Genomic DNA, 14,673 nt, shown 5'->3' with positions numbered 1-14,673 from the left:
CATAAAGGTGGACTGTTCCTTTAAGGAAATACAGTAGTGATCCACTTTTGGTTGTTAAGCAAAATGTACATTTTCAATCTTTAGAATAACGACGGTAATCAGAATGTATATTATTTTTGAATTGATAAAGTTTACTTTCTGAAGTATAAATGTTTTTCTTGCTTCCCATTGATTTCAATGTGTTTTCACAGATAATAAACAGAAGGCTGATATTATGATGATCAGAATGACAGTCACTGTAATTCAGGGAAAGCTCATTGATTAGAACACAGTAATGTTGAGCTACACATATTAAACCTGAACATCTGATTGGATTATAAACAGATTTTTTATCCTCATCATGTTTTCTTTATTCAGACTGAGGAGCTGCAGGTTGTCAGAGATCAGCTGTTCTGCTCTGGCCTCAGCTCTGAAGTCCAACCCCTCCCACCTGAGACATCTGAACCTGAGAGGAAACGCTCTGCAGGATTCAGGAGTGGAGCTGCTGAGAGATCTTCTGGGGAGTCCAGACTGCAGACTGGAGACTCTCAGGTCAGTTCACTGACTCTCTGTTACTGCTGGAGATCTCATGTGTTTCATTAACAGTTTAAACTAATGCTTATACATTTATTTAGTATATGTCATTTTGTTCATATTTTTCTTTTTCTTGTACTACATTTAGTCTGCAGTCATAAAAGTTGACTGTTCCTTAAGGAAACATTTTAAATATCCACTTTTAGTTGTTAATGTAAATGTAGTTTTTCAATCTTTAGTAAATGGTCACGTCTGAATAAAGAAGGCAATCTGAACTAATATTAGTTTTACATTGATAAAGTTTACTTTCTGAAGTATAAATGTTTTTCTTGCTTCCCATTGATTTCAATGTGTTTTCACAGATAATAAACGGCAGGCATTCAGTTATTGGATTGGATTATAAACTGATGTGTATCCTCATCATGTTTACTTTATTCAGACTGAGTGGCTGCAGGTTGTCAGAGATCAGCTGTTCTGCTCTGGCCTCAGCTCTGAAGTCCAACCCCTCCCACCTGAGAGAGCTGGACCTGAGTTACAACGCTCTGCAGGATTCAGCAGTGGAGCTGCTGAGTTCTGGACTGGAGAGTCCAGACTGCAGACTGGAGACCCTCAGGTCAGTTCACTGACTCTCTGTTACTGCTGGAAATCTCATGTGTTTCATTAGTTATTGAACCTGTTACTTGTACATGAATACTACATCAATACAATTCTATACAGTATGTCGTTTATTTTAATTTGTCTTACTTTAATAATCGTATTACACTCAGTCTGCAGTCATAAAGGTGGACTGTTCCTTTAAGGAAATACAGTAGTGATCCACTTTTGGTTGTTAAGCAAAATGTACATTTTCAATCTTTAGAATAACGACGGTAATCAGAATGTATATTATTTTTGAATTGATAAAGTTTACTTTCTGAAGTATAAATGTTTTTCTTGCTTCCCATTGATTTCAATGTGTTTTCACAGATAATAAACAGAAGGCTGATATTATGATGATCAGAATGACAGTCACTGTAATTCAGGGAAAGCTCATTGATTAGAACACAGTAATGTTGAGCTACACATATTAAACCTGAACATCTGATTGGATTATAAACAGATTTTTTATCCTCATCATGTTTTCTTTATTCAGACTGAGGAGCTGCAGGTTGTCAGAGATCAGCTGTTCTGCTCTGGCCTCAGCTCTGAAGTCCAACCCCTCCCACCTGAGACATCTGGACCTGAGAGGAAACGCTCTGCAGGATTCAGGAGTGGAGCTGCTGAGAGATCTTCTGGGGAGTCCAGACTGCAGACTGGAGACTCTCAGGTCAGTTCACTGACTCTCTGTTACTGCTGGAGATCTCATGTGTTTCATTAACAGTTTAAACTAATGCTTATACATTTATTTAGTATATGTCATTTTGTTCATATTTTTCTTTTTCTTGTACTACATTTAGTCTGCAGTCATAAAAGTTGACTGTTCCTTAAGGAAACATTTTAAATATCCACTTTTAGTTGTTAATGTAAATGTAGTTTTTCAATCTTTAGTAAATGGTCACGTCTGAATAAAGAAGGCAATCTGAACTAATATTAGTTTTACATTGATAAAGTTTACTTTCTGAAGTATAAATGTTTTTCTTGCTTCCCATTGATTTCAATGTGTTTTCACAGATAATAAACGGCAGGCATTCAGTTATTGGATTGGATTATAAACTGATGTGTATCCTCATCATGTTTACTTTATTCAGACTGAGTGGCTGCAGGTTGTCAGAGATCAGCTGTTCTGCTCTGGCCTCAGCTCTGAAGTCCAACCCCTCCCACCTGAGAGAGCTGGACCTGAGTTACAACGCTCTGCAGGATTCAGCAGTGGAGCTGCTGAGTTCTGGACTGGAGAGTCCAGACTGCAGACTGGAGACCCTCAGGTCAGTTCACTGACTCTCTGTTACTGCTGGAAATCTCATGTGTTTCATTAGTTATTGAACCTGTTACTTGTACATGAATACTACATCAATACAATTCTATACAGTATGTCGTTTATTTTAATTTGTCTTACTTTAATAATCGTATTACACTCAGTCTGCAGTCATAAAGGTGGACTGTTCCTTTAAGGAAATACAGTAGTGATCCACTTTTGGTTGTTAAGCAAAATGTACATTTTCAATCTTTAGAATAACGACGGTAATCAGAATGTATATTATTTTTGAATTGATAAAGTTTACTTTCTGAAGTATAAATGTTTTTCTTGCTTCCCATTGATTTCAATGTGTTTTCACAGATAATAAACAGAAGGCTGATATTATGATGATCAGAATGACAGTCACTGTAATTCAGGGAAAGCTCATTGATTAGAACACAGTAATGTTGAGCTACACATATTAAACCTGAACATCTGATTGGATTATAAACAGATTTTTTATCCTCATCATGTTTTCTTTATTCAGACTGAGGAGCTGCAGGTTGTCAGAGATCAGCTGTTCTGCTCTGGCCTCAGCTCTGAAGTCCAACCCCTCCCACCTGAGACATCTGGACCTGAGAGGAAACGCTCTGCAGGATTCAGGAGTGGAGCTGCTGAGAGATCTTCTGGGGAGTCCAGACTGCAGACTGGAGACTCTCAGGTCAGTTCACTGACTCTCTGTTACTGCTGGAGATCTCATGTGTTTCATTAACAGTTTAAACTAATGCTTATACATTTATTTAGTATATGTCATTTTGTTCATATTTTTCTTTTTCTTGTACTACATTTAGTCTGCAGTCATAAAAGTTGACTGTTCCTTAAGGAAACATTTTAAATATCCACTTTTAGTTGTTAATGTAAATGTAGTTTTTCAATCTTTAGTAAATGGTCACGTCTGAATAAAGAAGGCAATCTGAACTAATATTAGTTTTACATTGATAAAGTTTACTTTCTGAAGTATAAATGTTTTTCTTGCTTCCCATTGATTTCAATGTGTTTTCACAGATAATAAACGGCAGGCATTCAGTTATTGGATTGGATTATAAACTGATGTGTATCCTCATCATGTTTACTTTATTCAGACTGAGTGGCTGCAGGTTGTCAGAGATCAGCTGTTCTGCTCTGGCCTCAGCTCTGAAGTCCAACCCCTCCCATCTGAGAGAGCTGGACCTGAGTGAGAACTATCTGAAGGATTCAGGAGTGGAGCTGCTGAGAGATCTTCTGGAGAGTCCAGACTGCAGACTGGAGACTCTCTGGTCAGTATTGTATTAAACACAGGGAGGTGTTTCTCACACTGGAGAATCACAACAGATTCATTATTCCACAAACAATATATTTTAAACTGACAATGCAAAGCCACATACATATTCAGATTTTTAACAGATTTAAAGGATTTAACAGAGGAGTGAACAAGGTATTCTGTTTTGTTCCCTGTCATGTTTTTAGTTTCTAGACTAATGAGCAGTTACTTCCTGTAATGCAGCTGAGGCAGGCAGTCGTAGTGTTTGTAGAGAAGATATGATGGGATGTAAAGCATGAGATCAGTCAGGACTCTGAAGCTAACTCAAAGAACAAACACTTATTTTAAACTGGATCTAAAACTGTTGGATTGTGTTAATCCCTACAGGATCAGAGGCGAGGCGATCAGAGCCAAGATCCAGAAGACCTGTGAGTAAACCATATCCTCCATTCATCAAGATATTGTACATTTTAAATCTGATCTTAAATGCATGTTCCTCATAGAACAACAAAACATTTGTTTTAATTCCATTTTCTTCTTTTATAAACTTTGTTTATTGATTTAATTAAACAGAGTGATGACAGAGCGGTTGTGATTGACAGTGTCACATTACATAACATGATACATTACAACAACAAGACAAACAGTCGGCTCGGTCACACAACAAAATGCAAACATTACATTACATTTAGCTGACGCTTTTATCCAAAGCGACTTACAATTACCAATTACAGGGACATTCTCCCTGGAGTAACTAAGGGCTAAGTGCCTTACTCAAGGGCACACTAGTGGATTTGAACTCACAACCTTCCGATCTTCACCCCACCTCACTATCCATTAGACCACCACTAGCCCAAACAAACACATAACCTCATTCTCTTCAGGTAAGAATACAAATAAATAAAAATGTTTCATATATATATATATAGTGGGGCAAAAAAGTATTTAGTCAGCCACCAATTGTGCAAGTTCTCCCACTTAAAAAGATGAGAGAGGCCTGTAATTTTCATCCTAGGTACACTTCAACTATGAGAGACAAAATGAGAAAAAAAAAAATCAAGAAAATCACAATTTATTTGCAAATGATGGTGGAAAATAAGTATTTGGTCAATAACAAAAGTTCATCTCAATACTTTGTTATATACCCTTTGTTGGCAATGACAGAGGTCAAACGTTTTCTGTAAGTCTTCACAAGGAAACACACAAGGAAGCCTTGAAATGCTTCTTACGAAGCCACTCCTTCGTTGCCCGGGCGGTGTGTTTGGGATCATTGTCATGCTGAAAGACCCAGCCACGTTTCATCTTCAATGCCCTTGCTGATGGAAGGAGGTTGTCACTCAAAATCTCACGATACATGGCCCCATTCATTCTTTCCTTTACACGGATCAGTCGTCCTGGTCCCTTTGCAGAAAGCCCCAAAGCATGATGGTTCCACCCCCATGTTTCACAGTAGGTGTTCTTTGGATGCAACTCAGCATTCTTTCTCCTCAAAACACGTCTAGTTGAGTTTTTACCAAAAAGTTCTATTTTGGTTTCATCTGACCAGGTGACATTCTCCCAATCCTCTTCTGGATCATCTAAATGCTCTCTAGCAAACTTCAGACGGGCCTGGACATGTCCTGGCTTAAGCAGGGGGACACGTCTGGCACTGCAGGATTTGAGTCCCTGGCGGCGTAGTGTGTTACTGATGGTAGCCTTTGTTACTTTGGTCCCAGCTCTCTGCAGGTCATTGACTCGGTCCCCCCGTGTGGTTCTGGATCTTTGCTCACCGTTCTTGTGATCATTTTGACCCCACGGGGTGAGATCTTGCGTGGAGCCCCAGATCGAGGGAGATTATCAGTGGTCTTGTATGTCTTCCATTTTCTAATAATTGCTCCCACAGTTGATTTCTTCACACCAAGCTGCTTACCTATTGCAGATGCAGTCTTCCCAGCCTGGTGCAGGTCTGCAATTGTGTTTCTGGTGTCCTTTGACAGCTCTTTGGTCTTGGCCATAGTGGAGTTTGGAGTGTGACTGTTTGAGGTTGTGGACAGGTGTCTTTTATACTGATAACGAGTTCAAACAGGTGCCATTAATACAGTTAACGAGTGGAGGACAGAGGAGGCTCTTAAAGAAGAAGTTACAGGTCTGTGAGAGCCAGAAATCTTGTTTGTTTGGAGGTGACCAAATACTTATTTACCGAGGAATTTACCAATTAATTCATTAAAAATCCTACAATGTGATTTCCTGGATTCTTTCCCCCATTTTGTCTCTCATAGTTGAAGTGTACCTAGTGTTATCTGTGTGTGATTATTCTAGCGTCCAGGACAGAAGTTTAAAAAGGAGACTAAATGGAGTCTCTGAGAAGGTTCAAATTGGTACTTTAATTAATAAAAAGCGTGGTAATGTCACAAACAGAATATTGTCCGAACAGAAATACAGCTGTGATATATATCCTCTGCTGGCTCCTCCCTGCAGACCAGCTCACCACATTTCAATATCCGTTGTTACGCATATCAGAGGATAAAGACACTGTACATTCAATATATATCTAAACACGCCTTTTCTCTTCCTTAACTCTTTCATGACTTTTCATAACACATTCTAAACGCTGTAATCAATACTCCTAAAAATACAGGAAATACTTCACAGCAGTTTGGTTTCCGGTCGTTCTGAATGTTGTCACATGCTACCCACATCTGTAAACAATAACGTACTCAAATAAACTGTACCTTATCCAACAATAATAATATCTCGACGTCTATAGTTGTAGTGTTGAAATCAGTAGGTTTCGCTGTGCAACATCATATCATATCGCTGCTAAATTCACCTCTATAGTAAATGGTATATTAGCCTCATGCTAACCGGAGATGAAGGATTTTCAGAATAAAAGCTTAACAACTGGTTGTGTACAAGATCTTCTGGTTTTTCAGTATAAAACAGCAATTAAACTGACTGTGTGTTTAAGGTGCACTATGCTCTCAAAACATTGATTTTAATTTCGAACAGTAGGATGAAAATTACAGGCCTCTCTTCTTTTTAAGTGGGAACTTGCACAATTGGTGGCTGACTAAATACTTTTTTGCCCCACTGTGTGTATATATATATATATATTAGGGCTGTCAAGTTAACGCGTTAATAACTTAAAAAAAAAAAATTAACGCCACTAATTATTTTAACGCGATTAACGCATGTGTATTTTTTTCCTCTGCCGCCCCGTAGTTTCAGAGCGCATGGAGTTTAAAGTACCATCTGCTGACAGCCCCGCTCCTGCCGCCCGCTTGTGGCAGACCACACTTCCACGCTCACCGACTGGCCATCGGGAGGACCGGGAGGGTGTGTGTATGTGTGGCCCGAGCGAGCGAGAGAGAGACCTTACGTGCATTGTTGTTGTTGTTGTTGTTAGCATCTGGTGCTAGCTAGCTGCGCTAACGGATATAAGGAGCTGTTTAAATGAAAACAGAGGAGCGACATTTCGCCACAACTGAGCCGAGCACTTGACTTGATGCAGGAAGCCAGACAGTGGGACATTGGAGGAGAAGTCAGCACACTCATGATTGCAGCGTCCAGGCAGCTCCCGTTCGAGCATATGCCTTGAGTTGCACATAGCTCCAACGATCCAACACACACACACACACACACACACACACACACACACACACACACACACACACACACACACACACACACACACACACACACACACACACACACACACACACACACACCATTTGTATTGTATGAGAGGTTCCAGGTTGTTGTGTTTAATATTCATGAGAATATTTGTCATTGTTCAAATGATAATAAACATACATATAAAGCATATTTGTCCACTCATATGTTGATAAGAGTATTAAAAACTTGAAAAATATTCCTCTAAGGTGCATTTAGAACAGATAAAAAATGTGCGATTAATCGTGATTAACTACGGACAATCATGCGATTAAATATTTTAATCGACTGACAGCCCTAATATATATATATATATATATATATATTGTGTGTGTATATATATATATATATTGTATGTGTATATATATATATATATATATTAGGGCTGTCAGTCGTTTAAAATAGTTAATCGCGATTAATCGCAAATGAATCGTACATTTTTTATCTGTTCTAAATGCACCTTAGAGGAATATTTTTCAAGTTTTTAATACTCTTATCAACATATGAGTGGACAAACATGCTTTATGCTAATGTTTATTATCATTTGAACAATACAAATATTCGCCTGAATTCAACCTGGAACCTCTCATACAATACTCTCTGTGTGTGTGTGTGTGTGTGTGTGTGTGTGTGTGTGTGTGTGTGTGTGTGTGTGTGTGTGTGTGTGTGTGTGTGTGTGTGTGTGTGTGTGTGTGTGTGTGTGTGTGTGTGTGTGTGTGTGTGTGTGTGTGGTGTGTGTGTGTGTGTGTGTGTGTGTGTGTGTGTGTGTGTGTGTGTGTGTGTGTGTGTGTGTGTGTGTGTGTGTGTGTGTGTGTGTGTGTGTGTGTGTGTGTGTGTGTGTGTGTGTGTGTGTGTGTGTGTGTGTGTGTGTGTGTGTGTGTGCTGGCTCGTTGGAGCTATGTGCAACTCAAGGCATATGCTCGAACGGAAGCTGCCTGGACGCTGCAATCATGTTGCGCACTATCCGTGCTGAGTGTGCTGACTTTTCGTACAATGTCCCACTGTCTGGCTTCCTGCATAAAGTGCTCGGCGAAATGTCGCTCCTCAGTTTTCATTGAAACAGCTCCTTATATCTGTTAGCGCAGCTAGCTAGCACCAGATGCTAACAACAACAATGCACGTAAGGTATGCCTCGCTCGCGCCACACACACACACACCCTCCCGGTCCTCCAGATGGCCAGTCGGTGCCTGCCGGTGAGCGTGGAAGTGTGGTCTGCCACAAGCGGACGGCAGGAGCGGGGCTGTCAGCATCAGCTTGTAGACTGTATTTTAAACTCGATGCGCTCTGAAGCTACGGGGCGGCCGAGGAATTTTTTTTCCGTTAATCGCGTTAAAATAATTAGTGGCGTTAATTTTTTTTTGCGTTATTAACGCCTTAACTTGACAGCCCTAATATATATATAAAAACAACAACATATATTTATATATATATTTGGGTCTTATTCCGGAATATCCGGGAAGGTCATCCTCTTTGAATAGGCATAGAAAGGCCCCCAGACACTTTGGAACATCATGGAGGAGCCCCTCAATGCGTAAAGGATTTTTTTCAAGCTGCAAATGATTAAAAATGTCCCTTATCCACATAACGTGGGAAGGTGGTGTTGGTGATTTCCATCTTGTTGGGATAAGACGTCTTGCTAGTAATGTTACAAAGGCTATAAGGTCTGCTTTGAGCCTAGGCAAAGGCAGGTTTGGGCATAATGTTCTAACAATGTTTTCAAAAATGTTTTAAAAATGTTTTTAGAGAACGTTATCCTACCCTTCAGAAGAACATTCTGGGAACCTAAATTAAACATCCCGCTGAAAACGTTTTATGAATAGTAGGGCATAATGTTCTAACAATGTTATCAAAAACATCTTAAGAAGGTTATCACGGGGTTTGTCGAGCAAAGCACATGGTGTAGTCCCAAACGATTGCTGAGGATTCTGGGTAGTGTAGTGTCTACTGCCATCCTAAACTCCGAAAAAATATTTGGGGAATCGAAGGGGAAAAATACAAAAGCATTTTTCACAATTTAAACCAATCAATGTTGTGTAATTAACAAGGATGATCTGGTGTTTTTTAGTCGATGAGTAGTGCAGATATCACTGTAAAATCAATCGACAGTAAGGGGAATACTTACTTCCTGGTGTAAAATCCTCCGTTATCCAATGGGAATGGACGCTCACATTGCTCACAACTGCTGCCGACATGGACGGATGCAGTGCTTCCCTGAGCGTGAAATACCGCCGCCGATGGGAATACATTGCAATCAGTTGAAAGCTCTTTGCGTCCGTTTATGAAGCTGAAGGAGCCTCGGCGCGTCCCAACTGCACGCCACGGGACCCTGAGCAAGCGGCGCTCCTGGACGTTCAGGGAGTGAGAGTGTGAGAGTGTGTTGGTTTTTCTGGCCCTTTTGTGTTATCTGATGGTTTGCAGGGTCTCCTTAGAAACTGGCAGGCTTCTCTCCCGGTCGCCACAAAATGACGTGTCGGGGTCAGCAATTGTTGATTTCTGTTGGTTCTCTCGCGTCCCAGGAGAGAAGTTAAAATAAAGAGACAAATGTATTCTCTGAAAAGCTTCAATTTGGCTATTTTAATTAAGTAGCGTGGTAATGAAACAAACAGAGGAGTAGTTGTCTCCAAGTGGTTCCGGTGAAAAGAGCGCACAAAGCCTCGGCACCTATCTATATATCTCACTCCTGACTCCTCTTCAATGGCGACCGGTGACGTAGGGGGTCCTCCCGCCTCTTTCTACTATGTCCGATATCGCGTAAAACAGAGGATTTAAACGTTGTGTATTCATTGCATCACTCCACACGCCTTTTCTCCTCATACACTCTTTCATGACTTTTTATTTAATGCATTTTCACGGCTGTAATCGTTGTTAACGTAAAACCGAAAGTCACTGTTGATATCCGGAGACTCCTTCCAGTAAAGCTTTTCAAAATAAACTTTAGCAACAACGTTAGCCACAAGCCAATGTTAACCGGAAATGTTTTCAGAATAAAACAGTTTTAAGCTTACTGTATGTTTAAACTAAATTACGTTATTAAACATTGATTTTAATTTCTTACAGTATACACTGAAACAGATTTAGGGAGTGTATTCATTTTCACTCATTTTTTATCCTCGCGGACAAATTTAAAGGGAGCAGTGACTAGTGTTCAAAGTCTTTTTTTGCACACGTTCTAAACAGGGTGTAGAATTGGTCTTAAAGAGACTTTTACATTTGGTAGTAACTTGTATTCCAAGATATGTAAAGCTTTGCAGTGATACTTTAAATGGGAAGTTATGTAAAGGACATTTACGTGCGGTTGAGTTTAGAGGAAATAATTCTCTTTTACCAAGATTAAGTTTATATCCTGATATGAAACCGAATGAGTCCAAGTCCAAGTGTAGCAGGGATGGAAACAGACAAGTTCGAGAGGTACATAAGAAGGTCGTCCGCATAAAGAGAGACCCTCTGTTCTGCGCCATTTCGGGTTATCCCAGTAATCAGGGCGTTAGAGCGAAGCGCAATGGCGAGGGGCTCAATCGCGAGGGCGAAAAGCAAAGGACTCAAAGCGCAACCCTGTCTGGTGGACCTATGAAGAGGGAAATATTCCGATTGATTGTTATTAGTTCTAACGGAGGCCTGAGGCGTCATAAACTTTTTCCCAAAGCCAAATTTGCCGTGGAGGGCGGGAGTTTATAAACCAAAGAGTAACCGCCCTTACGGGACGCTGTAATAAGTAAAGCGAACGCACCCGCAAGGACACCTGGCCTCCTATTGGTTGAGGGATTTTGACAGGGTTGTTGCACAAAAGTTCAGAGCGCGCACAGAATAAATCTGAGAGCAGATATTTAACGAGCGCACAGAAACAGCCTGAGTGCGAGGAGACGGTTTAAGCTGGAACACAGGAAATCTGAAGCAGCAATATATCTGAGTGCAAGCTACAGTTTGAGCAGAAACAGAGCAAATCTAAGTGCAAGCAGGCACTATTTGAGTGCGAGGACAGGGTGAGGGAAAGAAATCAATAAAGTCTGCTCTCAAATTTAAATACCACGCTCTTGAATAAAGATAGGGAATAACCCCCATACTCTGCAGCGTGATTCGGAGCACCGCTGGGTAGAGAAGTCCAAACTTAATGCCCGGACATGAGTGCGGGCATTAAGTTGACGCTTGACAGTTCCAAAAGCGATGCTGGAGGTGAAGTCAGCAAAGATAGAAATCCTCTTAGCCTGACAGAGGAGGGGAGACAGTTCCCCGGCCCGACCTCGGATCTCATTGCGAGTGTGAAAGTAATGAACTCTTACGACGAATGGTCGGGTGCATCTCCCTCTCTGGGCCTGTCCCGCAGTGTTCGATGGGCTCGATCTAGCTGGGGCTTTTCATCCAGGCGAAGTATTTCCTCAAGTAGTTTGGCGATAAACTCAGTAGGACGAGGTCCCTCCATTCCCTCCGATATGCCCACCAGCCGAATATTATTCCTTCTGGATCTCCCCTCCAGGTCCTCGCACCGATCATCAGCATGTTTAGCCTGAGCCGTTAGCCTGCTAACTGTAGCTTCCAGCTCCGTTATCCGGCCGCTATGGTCCGTAGCAGCTCGTTCAAGCTCAAGCACAGTTTGCCCGTGTTGCTCGACTTTAGCTTGTAATGGTCCTATTGACTCTTTTAGTTCTTTTCGGACAGAGGTAATCTCGGAGCATAGGCTCGAAGACAAAGAGTCAATTTTTTCCAAAAACTTCGGCTTTCAGGGACTCCATCATAATTTGTAAAAGTTCAGCGTCGAGTGCAGTAGCTTGAGCCACCTCTCGAGTAGCGTTAGCCGGGTCAGGCAAACGCGAGGTTTTGCTGCGGCCTCCTCTCTGTCCTCCGGATATTTGGCAGAAGACATTTCAGTTGTTTTGGTTAACAAAAGTCACATACGACGAATCCGTAGTTTATGTTCTATTTCATTTCAACAACCAAAGTTGAGCAGGATTTATGAAATTAAGTCACATACTCAGGAGCAGCGGAGAAACACGTCTTACATCCTAATTCCATTTTCATTTAGTTGTTTAATGTTTCCCTTTCTTTACGTTTTATTATTATTTTTCTCTGTCCCTTTCTTTAAGTTTTATTATTATTTTTCTCTGTCCCTTTCTTTAAGTTTTATTATTATTTTTCTCTGTCACTTCTTCTCTCAGGTGACTCTGATGTGGAACAGGAAGTGCAGACCGACAGAAAGGTGAGCAGTTATACAGAGTGAAGTTTATTTATTATTGTTTCATCACTGAATCAAATGGAATTATTGCTCATTATTTTTCCGGGATCCAGAGAAAGATGCGAGCTATTCATAAATATAGACTAGACAACAGTACATTTTGGAAAATTAAGAAATATATTTAATTATGTAGGCCTACCATTATGTACTCATCTGCTGTCCTGCCACAAAGTGCTGTGATTGGCTGGTGGGCTTGCTCAGCGCTATCTCACGTGTTAACCCGTTAGTGACCAAAAGATGGGAGGAGCAGTTGTAGAGTGCAAAGGTTTCACCACTGAATAAAATGTCATAGCTGTTCATTGGGATCCAGACAAATCTTAGTCTCCGTTTTATTTTCTACTTTCTTGTTTATTTCTAGTCTTCCAATTGTTATTGTACAATGCCATGTCTTTTATGCTGCTGCAAACACAACATTTCCCAAATTGGGATCAATAAAGTACTTCTTATCTTTATTATCTTATCTTTTAATAACCTGTTTGAAATCAACAATGAACCGAGAGGGGGAGGATCTTTTTGACTAATTTTGATTTGGTTTTCCGATGTTATGCTCTGGAATTGTAGTTTATGTTCATTTGAACTTGATTTCTATTAAAATAACTAACTTTGTGTCTATCATAACTCCAGGCTCCAGTTTCCTTCTCACCTGAACGCACATCTGAATCTTCATACAGGTAATCCTATAATCTGTTCCTAACCGTGACCTTTCCCCCCCCCCCCCGACCTGCTGGGAATCCCCCGTCAGAAACTCTTGTGCACACACTCTGACTCTCACTCAATAACACCTGTTCTGAGGCTAATGCTGTCACCAGTACAGGTGAGTTCTTTTTAGAGCTAAGATATGTGATTTTCAACCACTGTGCCACTAGTGTGCGATCGTCAGGTGGTCCGTGGGTAATCTTCCAAAGACACTTAACCGGTGCATAACGATTTAATTGCCTATTTTAAGCATCTGTGCCTGCAATATAGCGGCTGGCTAGGTAATGAAATACTCTTCCATGCCAGTAGGTAGCGGAAGGTTATTTGTTCATTTAAGATAGTAGAGTGATGCGTGGGAGAGGTTGCAGTGACAGGACGAACAGCAATATGAAATGCTCGGGTCATGGACACAGATCTAATCCCTAATCTTTTGTTTGGATTGATTTTCACCGTGGATCAACTCTGTGACGCTCAGTGTTTGGGGAAATCTATCCAACAGTGCCATCGTACCAAGCAAACATATCTCAAAACAAAACAGGTATACCAGGCTACAATGTGTCAGTTTCCAATTATTGTTGTCATTGGTGTGCAGCAGGATTATTATTTTTCTATGTAATAAATTAACCGCGGTCCTTCTGGCGATTTAGTTTGGTGTCAGGCTAACCGATACGAAAGGGCCTGGTCCGCACCAGGCTCTTTCTTCAATTCATTCCCATGAGAGCATGCGACACATGGGGCTGTGGTTTGTTTTTGTGTGGCAGCCCTAAGTTAAAGATAATGAACTTTTCATAAAGCGCCGGTGACGTCACTGTAGAAATCGGATGAAAAGCTTGTTTTGGCCATGTCAGTCAGACAGAAACAAACATAACAAAAACCAAGAGGCCCCTTTGTTGGAGCCGATTAACCGGGTCGACAACGGATGTTGCTGCCGGTGAGTGTGAGTGTGAGTGTGTGTGTGTCTTCCACCCTCGCTATATGGCTGCGGTGAGAAGCTCATTCATACACACTGTGAGAGCAAGAATCTTCCGGTTGGCGCTCAAAGTGAAGAAACGATATCATAATAGTATATAGTAGCACAAACAGATGATAACATTCCTGCTAGTTTGTCTAACAACAGCGGTAGTACGTTGCACAGAGTGTTTATTGTGATGAAACACTGGGAGCGGGTGCTTCCAGAGCTAGGTAGGTCCAATACTCCAATTGGCTGCAAGCCTTCAGGTTCATGGCGTTTGTCTTTAATGTTGCTTTGGGACACAAACCAACTGACAGATGCAATTCCATCAAAAAAGGCCCTTAATTGAAACAAATCTAAATGTCTGAAGATTTCTCAAAAGGGAGTGGACTGGTCCCCTGGTTGTTATCAGTCCTTACAACACGGCCCGTTTCCCTGCGCTGCACATGAACACCTAAAC

The 14,673-nt window shown here is 41.0% G+C and overlaps 1 protein-coding gene across 1 annotated transcript in view; it reads left to right on the top strand.

Moving 5' to 3' along the window:
- LOC117442937 (NLR family CARD domain-containing protein 3-like) overlaps positions 1-14,673 on the top strand; it is a 73,155-nt gene that overhangs the window by 50,014 nt on the left and 8,468 nt on the right. Inside the window, 9 exon segments of the mRNA XM_034078899.2 lie at positions 358-531; positions 953-1,126; positions 1,646-1,819; positions 2,241-2,414; positions 2,934-3,107; positions 3,529-3,702; positions 4,074-4,114; positions 12,489-12,529; positions 13,190-13,236. Coding sequence (XP_033934790.1) covers positions 358-531; positions 953-1,126; positions 1,646-1,819; positions 2,241-2,414; positions 2,934-3,107; positions 3,529-3,702; positions 4,074-4,114; positions 12,489-12,529; positions 13,190-13,236 — 1,173 coding nt within the window.

This window comes from Pseudochaenichthys georgianus, unplaced genomic scaffold, assembly GCF_902827115.2.
Source record: "Pseudochaenichthys georgianus unplaced genomic scaffold, fPseGeo1.2 scaffold_507_arrow_ctg1, whole genome shotgun sequence".
Taxonomy (NCBI): domain Eukaryota; kingdom Metazoa; phylum Chordata; class Actinopteri; order Perciformes; family Channichthyidae; genus Pseudochaenichthys; species Pseudochaenichthys georgianus.
Note: the sequence above shows the minus strand (reverse complement) of the source record. Positions and strands in the feature narration are given on the sequence as shown.